At 40.8% G+C, this 19,462-nt stretch overlaps 1 protein-coding gene across 12 annotated transcripts in view; it reads left to right on the top strand.

Annotated features, from left to right (window-relative positions):
• CFAP20DC (CFAP20 domain containing) overlaps positions 1-19,462 on the top strand; it is a 176,084-nt gene that overhangs the window by 9,451 nt on the left and 147,171 nt on the right. For 11 of the 12 annotated variants that reach the window (XM_054033921.1, XM_054033920.1, XM_054033922.1 and 8 more), the window contains exons 2-5: positions 1,447-1,538; positions 3,402-3,491; positions 4,909-5,002; positions 7,369-7,441. In XM_054033921.1, coding sequence (XP_053889896.1) covers positions 1,518-1,538; positions 3,402-3,491; positions 4,909-5,002; positions 7,369-7,441 — 278 coding nt within the window. In that variant the 5' untranslated portion in view covers positions 1,447-1,517. The remainder of the gene's footprint in view (positions 1-1,446; positions 1,539-3,401; positions 3,492-4,908; positions 5,003-7,368; positions 7,442-19,462) is intronic. The other variant, XM_054033926.1, reaches the window with a different exon arrangement.

Raw genomic sequence — 19,462 nt, 5'->3', positions numbered from 1 at the left:
GAGGAGGAGAAGGAACACAACAAACAAGGAAGAAGAGGAGGAGGAGGATCATGTTGGGAAGGAGGTCAGACCTGGGACTGGCCAAGGAAATTTAAGGCCATATTTGGCAGAACAGGGCAGCATTCCTGGGGCCAAGCCTTCCATTCTCCCTGTTCGGGGGTGGGAGATCACGAATGAAATGAGGAGTGAAGACTAAGGAGCCAAGTCCCCCACTCCTTGTCCATAGATAGTGAAAAGACTGGAGGGAGAGGGCAGAGAGAGAGAGAGCCTGGTTTCTGTGTGGAGGGGGAAGGAGAGGGAGGGAGGGGGAGAGAGAGAAAGGTCCAACCAAGATCTCTAACTCTTTTCATAATCATGCTTAAACATCTCAGACAAGGATGGCATCTCTGAGTTTGCTGGTAGGCATGTTATTTTGGTTCACTGGCAGAACAGTTTCAGGATCTAAGGTGATCTTGGACATGGTGATATTTCCTTAATTCTCCATCCCTGAATGTAAACACAAGTGGACATTGCCAAAAGATATACACTATAGGCACAATCCTGCACCAGTGCCCCCTGTGAGTTGGTGAGTACTCTCAACTCCCACAGTGAGGGCCCTTGCCACCTCCTGGGATTGGGTTCTAGATTAGCATTTAGAGCTTAACTCTGCAGATGCTGAGCATCTTTTGAGAAGCGCAGGGTACTCTCAGTTCCCACTGAAGTCAATGGGAGCAGTGGGCACTCGGCACCTATTGGGAAGTGCTTGGGTGTTTGTGGAATCAAATCCTGAATTCACCATAGTCCTCATTCTCCCAAGGTGCAATGCATCCTTAGTTCTCATTGGCTTCAGCGTGCCTCTAGATAGGCACCTCTGCCATATATTTGGTTTGATACTTACACTAGCCATTCTGAATGTAGAGTGATGAAATTTTTTAAAAAGTAACTTGTGGAATAAGTCTCTGCCTCACATCTCTGGTTGAAAATGAGATTTCCATTATAGGTAGTCCATAAATTTCTGTTTTTCTGTATTAAAGGCAAGGCTCTTGTTTAATAGATTTTTAACCTTTTCCAGTGAACACTTGGTAGCAGTAAGAAATAAACAATACATGTTGAAGATATATATTTACTCATCAAACCTTTCTGAACATTTTAAAAAGATAAGTGGATCCTCCTTTCTTAAAAATTAAGGCTGGGGATAGAGTGGCCATTTTAACTGGTATATCTGGAAGGTCAGGCTTAATGGTGGTTATGTAAAGAAACATTGCTCGAGACACCAACAGTATAAATCAGTTTTCTAATCTTAATTCCTTTGTGGTAACTTTTTCATGCTGAAGAGTTACAAGTTTGCTGTAAAGAACAGTATTTTAGAAATGTGCTAATTGACTTTTAAAACGTGGATTTCTACTTGATTATAGGGAAACTTTTTTGGTGTAATAATATCTAACAGTAAAATCTCTGTATTTACAGCAACATCTGTAAGTCTTGAATTACTCACTGGGGTGCTGACATTATTTTCGAACTGTGAAATATCTGCAAGAATGTTCAGAAATGAATATCAGGTAAAGCAGAAATTGCTGTTTTTTTACTTCCTTTTATTTATGTCTTCCAAAGCTGAAACGCATGTTGAAACCTTCTTAGGTGTTTAATCAATCTATATTTGCTATACCTTCTTTTCAAATATAGGAATAATAATTAATTTGCAAATAATATTGGATACAAAACACACCCAAGTTTGTTTTTTCAATGTCTGAGATCTTGATCCTTCAGTCCTTCCATATGTGGCTAGTTCTATTGACTTCAGGTTACCAATACAGTGGGTTTTGTTTGTTCCCTGTTTCTTCCATCATGAATTCTAAGAATTTTACTGGTGTTTTCATGTAATGCCATTTTGCACCTTCTCTGATTTTAGTAACTCTAGTCAGTGGGGCTAGTCAATTAAAAGCTGATCATTTTTGCAGAGGACACAAATATTCGGGGAATGTTAAATAATGAAGAGACCAGGTCACTGATCCAAAACAATCTGGTTCACTTGGTAAACTAGGTGCAAGCAAAAAATATGAATTACATTATAACTAAATGTAAATGCATACATCTAGGAACAAAGAGTGTAGGCCATGCATACAGAATGGGGAACTCTATCATGGGAAGCAATGACTGAAAACAATTGGGGGTGAGGATCATGGTGCATAATCACATGAACATGAGCTCCCAGTGTAACACTGTGGCCAAAAGAGCTAATGCAATCCTGGGATGCATCAACATGGGAATCCTGAGTAGGGGGTGGTTTTGCCTCTGTATTTGGCACTGGTTTGATAGCTGCTGGAATACTGTGTCCAGTTCTGGTGGCCACAATTCAAGGATGTTGATAAATTGGAGAGGGTTCAGAAAAGTCACGAGAATGATGAAAGGATTAGAAAACCTGCCTTATAGTGATAGATTGAGCTTCTTAAATCTATTTGGTTTAACAAAGAGAAAGTTAAGGGGTGACTTGATTGCAGTCTGTAAGTATCTATATGGAGAGCAAATAATTGATAATGGGCTCGTCAGTCTAGCAGAGAAAGGTGTAAAACTATCCATTCACTGGACGCTTAAGCTAAACACATTCACACTGGAAATAAGATGTACATTTTTAACAATGAAGGTCATTAACCATTGGAACAACTTCCCAAGGGTCATGGTAGATTCTCCATCACTGACCGTTTTTAAATCAAGATTGGATGTTTTTCTAAAATATATGCTCTAGGAATTTTGAGGGGGCAGGTCTATCACCTATTATGCAGGAGGTCAGAGTAGATGATCACAATGGTCTCTGTGGCCTTGGAATCTCTGAAATGAGCCCTTAATTACTAAACTCAGTTAAAGTGCAAAGGTGGCGTCTCAAAAACAATCAGCAAAGTTCTGTCATGGTGGATGAAATATTGAAAAATCAAAAATCCACTGCATTGGCCACATCTCTTTACTAGAAACTAATAGATATTCTTCTGTTTAATCATTTAGCTGAGCATGATTCAGAAAATCCAGAAATAAAACATATGAAGAAAATATCCATTCACCTCTTGCATGTTTTTAATATTTTTACATGCCATGCTTAAGAGTTTGGTGCTTTTTTGTTTTTTGTTTACTTGTTTGGTTTTTTGGCTGGCATGTAAAGAAAGGACAATAGTCAAAACATATCCTATTTCCTTTATCAAAGAAAGTAGTGTTGTAAGTAAGCATGGACTCTGATGCTGCAGTAAAATCAGACTATAAAGTCAAGAGTGCCATTTGTTAATTGCGGTTGACTGTGGTCAATAATATTTATGTTAACCATTGTTTCATGAGGGTTTGCTCTGACATACTCAGATTTAGCAAACTGTGCTCAATGATGCTGCTGTGCTCAGCACCTGGCTAGAGTGACGTATCCTTAAACAATTTTATCACAGGGTGGCCCATTTGTTGAAATATTCAGTGCTCAAGGCAAGAATCCAGGAGCAAAATGGAAGATCTTTGGCAGTCCATCAGCAATTTGGAAAGTAAGTTTTATGGGGGACTTATAAGACCTGAAGTATAAACCGTGGAAAAAAGTACATGAAGCTTAAAATTAGAAGGTAATGAGGGCTTTGACCTGACTATGGAAAAGTTGTCACTTGCAGTTCTGTCACCATGACAGAATAAATGACCACTTAAATTAGCACTTTATGCCTGCTTGCAAACTGGATTGGTCACAGCTGTAGTTTTATAGCTTAAATATTTCTAGTGGAACAAAGCTTAAAATAGTTTTGCTATTCTGATAACCATTGGGTCAAGTCTGGGCCAGTGGATCATGAATCACATATCTGTCAACATATTTTATTTATAAAATATATTACAAAAAGCCAGAAATTTACTGAGACTATTATTACTACCATCTTTGCATTGTTATAAAATTCTTGTTGCTACACTCCTCTTGAGAGTCTTAAGAACAATCAAAGTAGTCTTACACTTAGGCTATAAGTTTGGGTTTTTGCAGTTTTAGAATCCTAGAACCATAGTTAGAAGGTTCAACAAAGCTCATTCAGACTAATCTCTGCCAAGATTCAGGGTTTGTTGTGACTAAAGCATCCAGATGGCTATCCAGCCTCTCTTTGAAAGCCTTCAGTGAAGGAGCTTCCATGACCTCCCTAGGCAGTCTGTTCCATTGTCCTACTGTTCTGACAGTTAGAAAGTTTTTCCTGAGATTTAGTCTAAATCTGCTGTGCTGTAATTTGACCCTATTGCCTCTTGTCTGCACTCTGTGGCAAGAGAGAACAACTTTTCTCCATTTTTATTTTATGGCAGCCTTTCAAGTATTTGAAAACTGCTAGCATGTCTCTCCCCCCCGTCTCCTCTTTTCCCAACTAAACATATCCAGTTCCCTCAGCCTTTGCTCACATTCCATCCCTTTGATAATATTTGTCGCTCATCTCTAGATCCTTTCCTGTTTTGATAAATCCTTTCTATACATCGGTGACCAAAATTGGACACCGTACTCCAGCTGAGGCCTAACCAATGCTAAGTAGAGCGATATTATCAACTCCCATGATTTTCATGCTATGCCTCTGTTAATGCAACCTAAAATTGCATTTGCCTTTTTTTGCAACACCATTGCATTTTTGACTTATGTTGAGGTTGTGATCTACAACTCCTCTCAGACCCTTCTCTGTCAAGACAGCTATCCCCCATTCTTTATTTGTGCATTTGGTTTTTTTTCCCCTAAGTGTAGCATCTTACATTTGTCTTCGTTGAATTTCATTTTGTTGTCTATAGCCCAGTTCTCCAATTTATCAAGATTCTTTGAATTTTAGCTCTATCCTCCAAAGTGTTTGCAACTCTTCCCCCCTCACCCCCAGCTTTGTGTCATCTGCAAATTTGGTTAAGTCTTGATTAAGAGACTGATAAAAGGTTTATTTTTTTCACTGTTCCTTTTTGTAGGAATTTGATAAAGAAGTAAAAGGCTTTGTTTTTGTCCTTGAAGGAAGCAGTCAAACAAACAAGATTCAGCTACCAAAGGAAACTAGACAAACTCGTAAGTATTGAGGCATTACAAATATAAGATGTTGTTCTGTACTAATCCAGTATTACTGCAAGATGTAGCTATTTGCGATATTGTCTCTTCCTTTGGGCAGCTCCTCTGTCAGCGGACTAAAAGGTCATTTTTCAGCAAAACAGCTGGTACCAATAAGTAGATGTTTAGAAATGAGATATGCAACTAAACATGTTGGGGCAGATCCTTAGCTGAGTTTGCCCAAGGTCAAACCTAACTTAGGTACTGCTCCGGTAGACGTTGTTGTCAAGAAAAGTCTATCTGTCAGCAGGTATTGAATGGGGCTTTTAATCCCTTTTTCATTTTATTCTATAAAATGGTGATATTTACCCACTTCATAGAGATGTGAGGCTTAATTGTTTGATAAAATGTGCTATATAGTCTGATCATTTCTGATTACTTTTTACAAACAGTTGTTTAGGTCCCCTTTTTTTTTTAAGTTAGAGTAGAAAAAACAAGGGGTGAGAAGTTATTCAGACTAAAACTTCAGTTTTGCAGAATTTCTCACTGGAATATTTTTCATGTGATTTCCCCCCCCCTCCCCCCCACTGGCTCAGGGAACTTAACAAGCAGTATTACAGTCAAATATATATCTTAACATTTCAAGAGATAGCTCGTCAGCTTGTTTAAATCAGCAATGCTCCATTAAACTCAATGGAAAGACACTCTGATTTATACTACCTGAGAATATGGCCCTAAATCATATATACTGTACCTGTTTTGAAATCTGCTAAACTAAACAGCGAGTGCTAGAAGAACTGTTAACTTAAGCTTCATGTTTGCTCCCCCTTCCAAAGGTGTGGGATTTTTTTTTTTTGTAGATTCAGGGTGGGTGGTCAATGGGAACAGAACTCCTACAGGAGCCATGTTGTTGTGGATGAGGGAGTAGCCCCGGCAACTGTTCAGAGGCAGTGAGCTTTTGCACGTATGATCTTGACATCTTGAGATCCATGTTGCTCTTGGAATAATACTGCTTTAGGATCTTAAAATGCCTGCCAATTCAATAAAAGGCCAATTCTCTCCTTCACTAATGGAACCAATCAGAGGAAACTACAAATTTCAACTCATGGATACCTGTATACCCTACAAGTGTGTGGCTTTTCCTGAATAGGAAAGTATCTTTAAAAGTTTTTCTTGTTTGCTCCCCAATTAAGCTATATTTCTCCTATTTTAAACTTCAGAACTAGATCTGCCTCATCAAAGCCTTACAGATTCTAAGGCCAGAAGGGAACACTGTGATCATCTAGTCTGACCTCCTGAATAGCAGAGGCCACAGAATTGCCCTAGAATAATTCCTTGAGCAGAACTTTTAGAAAAACATCCAATATTGATTTAAGAATCATCAGTGATGGAGAATCCATGGCAACCCTTGGGAAATCATTCCAATGGTTAATTACTCTCACCACTATTTTTTTTTTTTTTTTTGCCTTATTTGCAATCTGAATTTATCTAGCTTCAACGTCCAGCCATTGGATCTTGTTATACGTTTCTCTGCTCGATTGAAGAACCCATTATTAAATATTTGTTCCCAATGTAGATACTTAAAGACTGTAATCAAGTCTCCCCTTAACCTTCTCTTTTAAGCTAAATAAATTAAGCTCCTTGAGTCTATCCCTATAAAGCATGTCTTCTAATCCTTTAATAATTTTCGTGGCTCTTCTCTGAACCCTCTCCAATTTATCAATATTCTTCTTGAACTGCGGACACCAGAACTGGATGCAGTATTCCAGCAGCAGTCGAACCAATGCCAAATACAGAGGTAAAATAACTGCTCTACCCCTGCTCAGGATTCCCCAATTTACGCATCCCAGGATCTCTTTAGCTCTCTTGGCTGCAGCATCACACTGGGAGCTCATGTTCAGCTGACTATCCGCCCCAATTCCCAAATCTTTTCAGAGTCATTGCTTCCAGGATAGAGTCCCCCATCGTGTAAGTAGGGTCTCAGTTGTCATAATTAGGATTGCATTTATGATTTATTGTTTTTGATTAAGTAGTGAGTAATTGCCACATGCTTTTATAATAATCTTGATGTGAACTTTTATGTGTCTTTGTGGGATATGCTGTTTACATGCTCTCTGAACACAACGAAGAACAGTAAATAAAAAAAAAATTACATTGCTTTTATTTTCATAAAAATTCCACCAAAACCACAAATGGGACATTTTAAAAGGAACATTTTTATTACAGTTTGATTTGGTTTTCTTCGGTTCTTTTCTGTTTTCGAATGTTGTGTGACCCTTGGGAACTGGTATTGCAGCAGTATAGCTATACATCATTGAAATGCTAAATGGTAGAGTTTGCTTTGTGTGTGTATCCATAGCTATATATTTCTTTGTCTCTGTTTCTAGTTGGACTGATCCAGCGGTTTCTGGTACTTCAGATTTATGTGCCATTGGGACAAGACTTCTCTACTGAATTGCTGTAAGAGATGCAGAACTTCATAGCATATTTTATGTATAGTAGACACTTGATCAGGTGAACCAATACCAACAGCCATTAATTGTGTGTGGCGGATTTCGTGTCAGAGCGGTGATTTATGATATCAACATGAAGTAATTAAGCTAATTTGAACATTATTTGTCAGACACCTCTATTTTCTGACCTTTCTCTGAGAATAGAAAGTAAATTCTATTTAACAAAACTTAAAATAATTATTGTGACAATATGCAGACTAAACTAGATACAGCTAGGTAGAAAAGATGGGTGCTTGAAAGTCCTCTTAAACTGCAGAAGAGAATCAAAACTGGTGTGTATTAAATATTTAGGTCTCCTTTGGCAGGGAAAAAACTAAATACTGCTTAGTTTAAGAACATTTGGGAGAACCCAGTCAATTTAATTATTTTTGTACCTAAAGGAGAAAAGAGTGAAGGTCATTGTTTAGCTCTCCATTTAGTAAGATCAGTACATTACTAATATAACATATTGGTTCTTTTGGATGACACTTAAAACCTTCCAGGGTTGCCTGTTGAATTGTTGGTAGTGAAGCTAGATGGTGAAATTTACAGATTCACTGAAGTAAAAAGATTCTGCCTCAAGCCAAAAACAGAGTGATTGTTCATTTTCTTGTCAGTAAACTGATTATTTGCCTAGCAAATGGTGAAGGGGAAAAAATGAGTTTCTCTTAATGCTGCTTCTCTCAACTCATAGTGTAGCTCTCCTGCTAATCCATTGATTGAGAGATCACATGTCTGATTTAAATGGATGTTATGCCTGCTTACATCCAAGGCTAAATATGACATGTTGTATTTAGTGGATAATGTCCTGAAAATCCTAAATGTCTTTATTTTTGTCCGCCAGCCTGTTGCCAAGAACTACAATAAACCAAATGTTGTGTAGGACCAGGACCAAGACAAAAATGAATCTTTGTAATGTAGACTTGATTTGTAGCAGGACATGAGCTGTAATATCAGACTAATGCTATTGCCAGAGCTGTGCTTATGTTATCAAAGATGCTGGTGCACAAACAAACCTTTGTCTGCAACACAGGAAAAACATATTTACCAAATGGGAAAATACAACATTGCTATGTATCAGAGGGGTAGCCGTGTTAGTCTGGATCTGTGAAAAGCAACAGAGTGTCCTGTGGCCCCTTATAGACTAACAGATGTATTGGAGCATAAGCTTTCGTGGGTGAATACCCACTTCGTCAGACCTATGGGTCTGTAGGCCCCAGTCAATTCTGTGGTACAAAGTTCAGGAGACCAGGAAAATTAAATTAAATATGTGATCCAATAGTTGGAGGGCTAGCCAGTATGTTAGTGGGTCCAAGTTAAGAGCATATTTAGGCTTTCCCAGTCAAATGCCTCATATTCTGTTTTCAAAAATATAAACTTCGCGAGCTACGGAAGAACAGAGTCAGTCTCTCTCTCTCCCCTGTGATTGCTCAGTATGCAATTTTCAAACAACTTGGAGAAATAAATCCTATTCTCTTCAAACTTCAGTGATAAATAAAGCCTTTGTGTTCACATGCCAAGTTTGAGAGTTGGGCCAAAAAGTGCGGTTAGAATTATTCTTTAAAGGCAAAAGTGGATTTTTTCAGTTTTACCTTAATTCAAAAGTGATTTACAGGAGTTTCCTCAAACTTTTAAAAATATTCATACTGACAATACACCAACTATGGAAAGTTTCAACCTAAAAAGTTAAGTTTTCAGTAAATTGTGAGTGTTTTAACGGAAGCTATTTTGCAGACTTCAATACAGTGGTCATTAGTTAGCAGACTTTGTCATATAACAAGTAGTGGAATGATAATGGGATACACTGGACATTTCAGCATACGTGGAAAAAATGTGCAGCACCTCAGCATAAGTTTAAACATTACTTTGCTAGTCTGGAATAAAGTGAGCAATGGTCTGTTTCCTGGACTACAAGGAGACTCATCATTTTCTAGCCTCCTGTGATTAGTGCCTTCTTTACCATTCTGATTTCCAATACTTTAGCATCTAAAAAGGAGAGGATTTACTTTCATCCTACCATCCACATGTTTATATATTATTTTTTTCCCCTTTTCTTTCAAAAGTGGTTCACATTCCATACAGTTTTCTTCTCCTATTTAAAGGACTTGATTTCCTCTCTCTTTGTTCCTACTTTCCCATTTACTCTGAAATATTCTAGAGAATTTGTTTTCTTTCCTGTTGGTCGTCTAATCAACTCAGGAAATATTATGACTAATCACCACCACATAGGGGAGGATCACAACCCATCTAGGGTGGAGAAAGGGAGCTTCCTGTTCTACAATTCCTTTAAAAATTAGAGCACAGCAGAGTTGGAATTCAAAATGCCTAACAAGGCATTTAGCTGAATTCCACCCCCTCCAATGAAATAGTAGTGATTAAAAGCACTTCACAGCACTTTAATTTCTATTGCTTCTACTTCGAATAGATGGAAGACTATTTTAGAGCTGTGTGTGGTATGCCCATGCTGAGGAAGCAGGTGAATACACTTTGCTCTAATCCTCTTGTCCTGTGCTCATTAGAGGGAAATACCTAACCACTGTATAAAAACAGATAATTCATAGTGGTCTAAAGGCAATTTCAATTTGTTAAAGTTTCAAACAACAAAATTAAAATTAACACAATTTTATTAAAAATGCTCAAGACAGGCAATCTTTTGTGCAGTGGGCTAAATAATGCAGTGCAAACCAAAAAAGTTTCTTACAATTTGTTCTTTTATTTTTAACCTTGAAAGAGAGAGCAAAGCAAGGCAGAAAGAACTGAAGAACAATTATAAAGAAAGAACAGGCACTAAGACAGTAAGGAAGCAATTGAAATAAGACAAAAGGTATACACAATAGAGAAAAAACAGGAAGAAAGGAAATGGAGCTATTAAGCTTGAAATCCTATTTTTACAATATTTGACACACATTCTGGTACTTCCTTTCACAAATACTACTTATACTGTACCTGTGCTATGGAATTTTTATATATCTTCATTTTCCTCTCTTCTACAAACACTACATTCACATACAATTAAGCGGTCAACTCCCTCATTAGGGAAAAAAAAAATCTAACTTTAATGTATTTGCCTCAGGCAATATTCTAGACCAGAGGTTTTAAATGTTGTTAATTTGGACTTCATCTAAACAGAAAGATTGCCTTGTAGTCGCTCTTCCAGTCAAGTTTGTGTGAACTACCTCTCTTCTTATTTGCACTTGCATAACATTCTTGTAAACCACAGCAATTGCTTGCATACCAGGGTAATACTAGGAAATTATTTATGTATTTTTAACTTCTTTTAATTCAGTTCAGAAGGAGATCTGATCCAGCATTGTAATTCCCACGTTCCTATGCACTTAAGCCCAGATTTTCAAAAGTGATTACCAATTTTTGGTGCCTCGATTTTGAGTTCCTGACTTAAGACTTCTCAAAGGGCCCTGATTCTTCAGAAATTGCTGAGCATCCATCCTCTGAATGTCAGGCCCTTTGGAGTGTCCTAAATTGGGCACCTAAAAACTGAGATACCCCAAATCCATATTCACATATGAAAATCTTGGCCTTAAGTTCTAAATCATAAACCCAAAGAACTATTACAGTAAATAGGAATAAAAATCTGTAAAATATATCTGTAATGAGACGAGCCCCTCCGGAGGCCAAAGTGGGCGGAGCCACTGGAGCCTGCGCCCGCCCCCCAAAGGTCAAAGCGCAGGACAGGAAGTTTAAAAGCCCCACCTCAGGGCTCAGAAGCTGCCTGGCCGCCAGAGAAGCCAGACGCTGGGGGCCTAGCTCCCCCTGGGGAGACTCCTGCAGCCTGTGACCGACCCGAGGACTGGCCATACCAGTCAAGGCCTGATGACGACCAGACCCTGGAGAAGCTGTTAAGCCTACCGGTGAGAAGCGACCCAGAGGGGCTGCCAAGCCTACCGCTCACCGAGTACCCTGAGGAGCCCATGGTCCTTGATTCCATGAAGGACACTGACCAGACGCAGGTACTGCTAGAGGGGGAGTTTGGAAGTAACCCGGGGGCAGCCGACTCTAGTCTGGCTGTGGCACACCCAGAGCCGATGTCAGTGTGTTGCGGCCAGGATCCCCACTGACACAGCAGCAGGCTGCCTGCTGCTGTTAGGGCCCCGGGCTGGGACGCAGTGGAGTGGGCGGGCCTGCATCCCCCCCTGCCACCCCACTCACGGTGGCAGTCTCCCCCTCTTCCCAGACGCCCTGACCCAGGGCCTGGGCCTGATAGTGAACTATTTTGCTCAGCCCCTGCCTGAGGGCCTGAGCTCCCGACCGGGTGCTTGCTGCCCGCCCTGACCCAGGTCCGGGCCTGTCACTCAACTATTTGCTCAGCCCCTGCCTGAGGGCCTGAGCCCTTGACTGTTTCCTGCCCCACCAGGCTAATTCCCCGACTCACCGGACCCAAGTAGCGAGGCGGCCTAGCTCCCAGCCGCCCCAGAGAGGGGCGACCCCAACTGAACCCTTCTACAATATCTTAAAGCACTAAATTCAATTCTATGCAGCATCTAAATTTTTAGCTGTCAATGTGCCACTGACCAGTGCCAAACTCCACAAATACCTGCACACAAACGTTTGTTACCTCAGTTTGCCCTCAGTTTCCTCACTCCTGACAGCCATTTGGGATTTGGGTCAGTGCCCTTCAGGCATTCTAGGACCTACCTGCACCCCACTCCTGCTCAGTCTCCTCTTCCTTGCAGTGATCTTTCTGTTGCTTAGAGAGCATGACTCTTTAAAAATCAGTCTTTGTGACACCTTTTCTCTTCTCACGGTGGGATTTTCCATGCTCCAGGCCTTGAGTGAAACTAGTGGCAGAAGGTTGTTAAAAGTTAATGGCACTGCCTGTAGCCTCCATTTTCCTGGCAGAGCAAGGTTATTCAATTTTGATAACGCTTAATGGCCTTCTCATTCAGACACCTAGGCACTAACTCTATTTCCCTTCCCCCCCCCTTTAATGTGAGAGGGTTTATACCAGGGGTGGGCAACCTATGGCACATGTGCCGAAGGCAGCACGCGAGCTGATTTTCAGTGGCACTCACACTGCCCAGGTACTGGCCGCAGCTCCGGGGGCCTCTGCATTTTAATTTAATTTTAAATGAAGTTTCTCAAACATTTTTAAAACCTTCTTTACTTTACATACAACAATAGTTTAGTTATATATTATAGACTTATAGAACGAGACCTTCTAAAAACGTTAAAATGTATTACTGGCACGTGAAACCTTAAATTAGAGTGAATAAATGAAGACTCGGCACACCATTTCTGAAAGGTTGCCGACCCCTGGTTTATACAATCTGACAGTTACAGTGTAGCACATAATCAAGCTGAGACTCAAAATGGAGGCTGAAATACCACATGGCTTCTCACAAAATCGTACTGGGAACACTGACATACTGCCCAAACTCTCATAATTATTACTTATATTGCAGTAGCACCCAGAAGCACCAGTCAGAATCAGGCTTTATTGGGGAAAAAAACCCTACAGAAGTAGACACAGTCCATATATTGAAGACCTCAGTCAGAGAAGACAGGTGACATACATAGAGTGGAGGGAGAGGGAAATGCCAAAATCTATCCCATTTGTTGCACTTTATAGCTCTGTCTTTTTAAAGAAAAAAAAGAGCTTCCCATTGCATGCAAGTTTTAACTTCTAAATCAACCCTTTGGTTACACGCCTGAAATAGATATAATTGTTAGTTCCTGGCAATTGTCCTAAGCATTTGCCTTTTTCTCTTGGACTGCATTAGTGATCTTTCATTTAAATATATTTAATACTTCACTTTTAAAATGCTGTTATATATAGCTATGTTTGAGACAACCACAAGTATGTACAATGCAGATTTTAGTTAAGTGTTAGTCACATTGCAGTTACCAGTGATCAAGAGCAGCTTCTGTCTCTTCAAAGACAGAGGCATCATAAACTTTCCCCAAGGTTAAATGCCAATAGTTTATAACTATGGCATTAAAATGGCTATTGAAGGAATGGCTATTGAAGGAATGGCTGTTCGAATACACACTTGATGTGTTAAAATGCCCTAGCAGACATCCAGTGAATTTTGACATGACATAAAAACAATTTAGTCAATTTTACACGATAGAAATGGCATCTTCATTTTATTCTTTTTAGTATTAAAGTTTCTGCAGTACCCGGTATATTCAGTGTTTAGTTTAATCTGTAAATGAACTAAGCTGTGTGATCATGAGCGACTTCAATTTGAGCGACATATACTGGAGGTCTCGTGCTGCCAGTATTAAAACATCCTTGGAATGTCTAAATATTATAGATGAAAATTTGTTAACTCAAGAAGTATTGCTGCTAACATGGGGGGGTTCTGTATTAGACCTAATCTTGACATATAAAGAGGAACTGATCACAGAACTAAAAATTAATGATAGCGTAGGTGTAAGTAATCATGACTTGATCACATTTATAATGTGCAAACAGGATGAAGTCCAGACCAGTAATATATATACTTGATGTTTTAAAAGGGCCAGTTTCACAAAGCTGAAAAGAATAATGAGCCAAATCAGCTGGAGGAAGAATTTAATCAGAAAAATATGAATAATTGGGAATTGTTTAAGAACACTTCTAGATGCTCAAAAAGTCACAGCCCACAATCCCAGAAGAAAGCCGTATTGGTTAAATATATGAAACATAAACATTTCTGATAGATGGTTTAGTTTTGATGAACTTAGAAGAGGACAAGAATCAGGCTTATGATGGAAAGCTAATCATTACTTAAAGCATGGGAATAGTTACAATATTTCCATAATAAAACTGAAGTAGCTCAACCCCTTCTGAGGGCCAGGGGTTAGGGCAGATGGGCGGGAGAGGAGGAAAAGAATCATCATACGTTCAGGAAACTATGTACAATGGAAAAAAATAATTTCTGGGGTAACTCCATTGACTTTAATGAAATTAGACCAGAGATTATTTTGAAGAATTATAATTAAAAAAAAATGCAAAGAAAGAACAATTGTATATTTTCCAGTAGTGCTGGGATGAGTGGGCATCAAAAAAGCATTGCGGTCGATTCTGTCCCTCTGGCAAAGGAGGGGTACAGCTTACACATCCCAGGACTGGGGGTTGCTTTGTTATTTTGGGAATTCTGGGAGGAAGCATTGCTGCCTTTCTCCAAGGTTCTTCCAGGAGAGATACTGTGGATAGGACTCCAGGGCATTTTCTTGGGCACCCTGGCCAGGATGCCAATTCTTCCCAGCAGAAAAGAGCTTGTCTTCCCAGCAGACTTTCTACCACTGGTGCCTCTGCACTTTGAACTGCTCCAGCAGAAGGTGGTAAAACCCAGGGCTGAAATAAACCAGCAATCTTCCTTTGGCCTTGACAAATGCAATCTTGCACCACTTGTATCCATTCAGAATGCTGCTGCAAAGATCATTTTTCTAGCCGGTCACCCCTCTTTTTGAATCCGTCCCCTGGCTTGCCAATCTCAATTACATCAAACATAAGTTGATTATTTTCACTTTCAAGGTCCTTTATAACCTGTTCCCTCCCTACCCATCTCTCATTTGCTATCATAGAATATGAGGGTTGGAAGGGACCTCAGGAGGTCATCTAGTCCAACCCCCTGCTCAAAGTAGGACCAATTCCCAACTAAATCATCCCAGCCAGGGCTTGGTCAAGCCTGTCCTTAAAAACATCTAAGGAAGGAGATTCCACCACCTCCCTAGGTAACCCATTCCAGTACTTCACCACCCTCCTAGTGAAAAAGCTTTTCCTAATAGCCAACCTAAACCTCCCCCACTGCAACTTGAGACCATTACTCCTTGTTCTGTCATCTGCCACCACTGAGAACAGTCTCGATACATCCTCTTTGGAACCCTCTTTCAGGTAGTTGAAAGCTGCTATCAAATCCCCCCTCACTCTTCTCTTCTGCAGACTGAACAAGCCCAGTTCCCTCAGCCTCTCCTTGTAAGTCATGTGCTCCAGTTCCCTAATCATTTTTGTTGCTCTCTGCTGGACTCTTTCCAATTTTTCCACATCCTTGTAGTGTGGGGCCCAAAACTGGACACAGTACTCCAGATGAGGCGTCACCAATGCCGAATAGAGGGGAATGATCACGTCCCTCGATCTGCTGGCAATGCTCCTACTTATACAGCCCAAAATGCCGTTCGCCTTCTTGGCAACAAGGGTACGCTGACTCATATTCAGCTTCTCATCCACTGTAACCCCTAAGCCCTTTTTTGCAGAACTGCTGCCTACCCACTCGGTCCCTAGTCTATAGCCGTGCATGGGATTCTTCCGTCCCAAGGCCAGGACTCTGCACTTTTCCTTGCTGAACCTCATCAGATTTCTTTTGGCCCAATCCTCTAATTTGTCTAGGTCCCTCTGTATCCTATCCCTACCCTCCAGCGTATCTACCACTTCTCCCAGTTTAGTGTCATCTGCAAATTTGCTGAGGGTGCAATCCACACCATCCTCCAGATCATTAATGAAGATATTGAATAAAACCGGCCCCAGGACCGACCCTATCAAAATGTCCCACCTCTGACCGGCCCATGAAGTCAACCTCCACCACACACTTGTTAAATTTTCAAACAAACACCTTTGTGCTTTCTCACCTGCTCCCCTCATGGTTGAGAGGAGCTTCCCATAAACATGTACCTGTCAACATTCAAATCCCTCCTTAATATTCTCCTTTGTCATGATAGCTTCCAAAAAACCCGCCCAAAAACAAAGCTTTTCAGGGGGTAGACTGGTGGTGTGCTAACACCACTGCCTGTCATGCTGACCTATATTGCCTCCCCGTCTGTCTATCAGTCTGTTGTCTTATACTTAGATTTTAAGCTCTTTGGGGACTTTTTGTTTTGTGATTCTACAGCATCCAGCACAATGGGGTCCTGGTCTCCTAGGCATTATGGTAATACCACCAGTGCAATAACATGGTAGCACTAGACATATTAAATATCAGACAAATAATTTACTACAAGGAACAGAATTACCTATTGTATGTGGGTTATATATGGCCATCCACCATCTTGACAAATGAAAGGAGATGTGACAAATTTTGGTCCGTCAGTGGTACTTAGCAATGGTATGGGAAAAGAACCTGATGTGCGAGCACAAACCTTCCCACAGTGGCTACAGGTCCACCCAAAAGATGGAAGTATATAGGAAAACAACCTGAGCCCTGAAATTTAGAATTTCAGAGCACAAATATAGAATGAGGAGAGAAGGGGTTTAAAATTACCATTACATAACTACTTTTTCTGGACAGACGGTTCCTACTTCCTCCTCTCTTTTTCTGTGGTAAAGACTCGTTTCCTAAACCAGGAAGAAGGACAATAAAACAAACACCGTGAAAAATGGAAGACATTTGAATGAATTACAAACCAAGATCAGAGTCTTAATGACGAATGCCTGGGGTGACAAAAAAGAAAATTTTCTAAAATGTTGTTATTTTTTGCAGACTCTAGGCACTTATTCAGTAACTGAGCACACCAATGAGGTAACATAATCAGCATTATTGACTTTTAGAACTTGTGGAAGCCAGGGGTGAATGAATCCCCAGTTTGGGGAGAATCCCAGACAGAGAGCATGTGGCCTGCTTTTGTCTGAGCTAGGATGTTGATAGGCCTATTGGGGGGAGGGATAGCTCAGTGGTTTGAGCAGTGGCCTGCTAAACTCAGGGTTGTGAGTTCAATCCTTGAGGGGGCCACTTAGTGGTCTGGGGCAAAATCAGTACTTAGTCCTGCTAGTGAAGGCAGGTGGCTGGACTTGATGACCTTTCAGGGTCCCTTCCAGTTCTAGGAGATGGGATATCTCCATATATTATTATATTGCTAATTGAGCCTTCAATGGGGAGGTGGAAATGTTTTGCAGGATAAAGGGACATAGTTAGTCACCACATTGAAGAACGTACATGCTGTCATCACCATCTTAGTTAAGCCAACAAGAGGTCCAGCACACAGTGGGTGCCTGGTGGAGGAAGTAGCAAAAAAGCAACCAGCAGCATGTTAAGATGGCTCACCATTTGGAATTTTGTCTAACGCAGACAGGTATAGTCCTGATTTTTTTTTTTTTCCCCCCCTCAGGTCCTAGTAGCCTGCACCCACTGGCATGACCTCGCATGTACAGTTCATGCAAGGTCACACCGTGCAGAGGATGCCATTTCTGTATAAGACCTGGAACACCAATGAGCACAGACAGGATTCTTTTTAAATAGAAAGCACCTGCCAGTGACTCTGCACCACTTTGCAATATTGTGAGACATACGGAGCATTTTGCCTTAGCATGTTCCTTCTAATTGTTAACAGGCAACGTAAAAACCAAACAACCTCTTTTTAGTAGGGTATGTTACTATGTGCTGCATTTTCTAAAGAAACAGTGCAAGGGCAGTACAGCACATTAAGAAACAACTTTTCCCCTTTGTGCTGGTCCAGAGCTTCTCTTATTACCAGTTGTATTTTATGTTATGCTTCTCCAGGCGTTCAGTAGTCCATCCATTCACCATAGACAACAAGATTTTCCCACTGAACAAGGAAGTTTTATGCCAATTGTCAAATAATATATTTTATTTACATTACAGGAAGCAAACAATTAAAACCCTTTGATTTATGTCAATTTTAAATTCACTTGTTTCAATTACCTGTATTTATTCAAATGTATTAAGTCAATTAAATAGCTGAAGCACCAAAGAACTACTCCATAGACTTACACTGCTTGAATTTATATACAGCTGTTTTGGGGTTAATATTACTTTTATGATATAAATACATACATTTCAGAGACCATTTCCACACATTGGTAATGGCAAAAAATATCTGAATGAAGCTTTCATGTTTTATAAACTAGCTTATGAGAAAATAAAAACTCTAAAGAAAAAATAGATTACAAAATGGATGAACCACGAAGCAATGGCAAATCCTTTCACAATGCTATTTGCAGGCTATTGCTAGCATTATATTCATTTTGAAATTTTTATCAAATTCAGTTCACTAAATGACTAAAAGTATAACGGGACCACCCTAGCTACAACAATACTGCATGCAATAAATGTCTAAAAATCAAGAATTAAATATTGGTCAGTAATAACTGAACGTAGTGAACTGCTGATGGCTGTTCGCTGCTTTGTGTGAAGTGAGGCGGTAGTCTAACTTTCTGGTCCCGGTAGATAGGTATCTACATCACAGAAGACTGTGAGATTAGTACCTTGGTAGATGCCAAAGGTGGAATAAACTATGGTGAATGAGCTAGTCTGTCAGTCCTCTAAGTGATCCTTCCTGAACAGGTTTAACCAAAATGTCAGGACATGAAAGCAAATTTCTACTGTGCTACCAATGCAGTAGCTGTTCCATGAATAGAGCACATCAGTATCTGGAGCTAAGAGTCCAGCATCTTCCAAAAGCACTAAATATCACTTTAAGACAAGGCTATCTGTATAAGATTTTTGATCAAGGGTGGCATAGATTTAATGTCTGACACGTCATATCCTTCCAGGTGATATTATCCTGTACAGCAGGCGTGGGGAACCTTTTTTCCACTGACCCACAGAAAAAATCAGTCGTGGGCCACACACAGCCCTGCGGGAGGGGTGGGGGCAGAGGCTCGGGTGGGGCCAGACATGAGGGATGCGGGGAGGGGTTTCAACCTGAGGCAGGGGGCTGGAGTGGGGTCTGGGAGGGAGTTAGGGTGCAGGAGGGGGTTCCGACCTGGGACAGGAGGTTCGGGGTGTGGGTTCCGGCCGATCGGCACTTACCTCAGGTGGCTGACGGTCGACGGCACACCGGGGATAAGGCAGGCTCCTTGCCTGCCCTGACTCTTCACTGTTCCCAGAGGCAGCTGCCATGTCCAGCCCCTAGGCAGAGGGGCCAGGAGGCTCTGCGTGGTGCGCACTGCGTACGCCTTCAGGTGCCGCTCCCTCCGCTACTATTGGCCACAGTTCCCAGCTAAGGGAAGCTACGGAGCCGGCGCTGAGTTCAGGGGCAGCGTGCGGAGCTTCCCTGATCGCCCCTGCTCCTAGGGGCTGCAGGGACATGC

Source organism: Malaclemys terrapin, chromosome 7 (genome assembly GCF_027887155.1).
Source record: "Malaclemys terrapin pileata isolate rMalTer1 chromosome 7, rMalTer1.hap1, whole genome shotgun sequence".
In the NCBI taxonomy this organism is placed as follows: Eukaryota; Metazoa; Chordata; order Testudines; family Emydidae; genus Malaclemys; species Malaclemys terrapin.
Note: the sequence above shows the minus strand (reverse complement) of the source record. Positions and strands in the feature narration are given on the sequence as shown.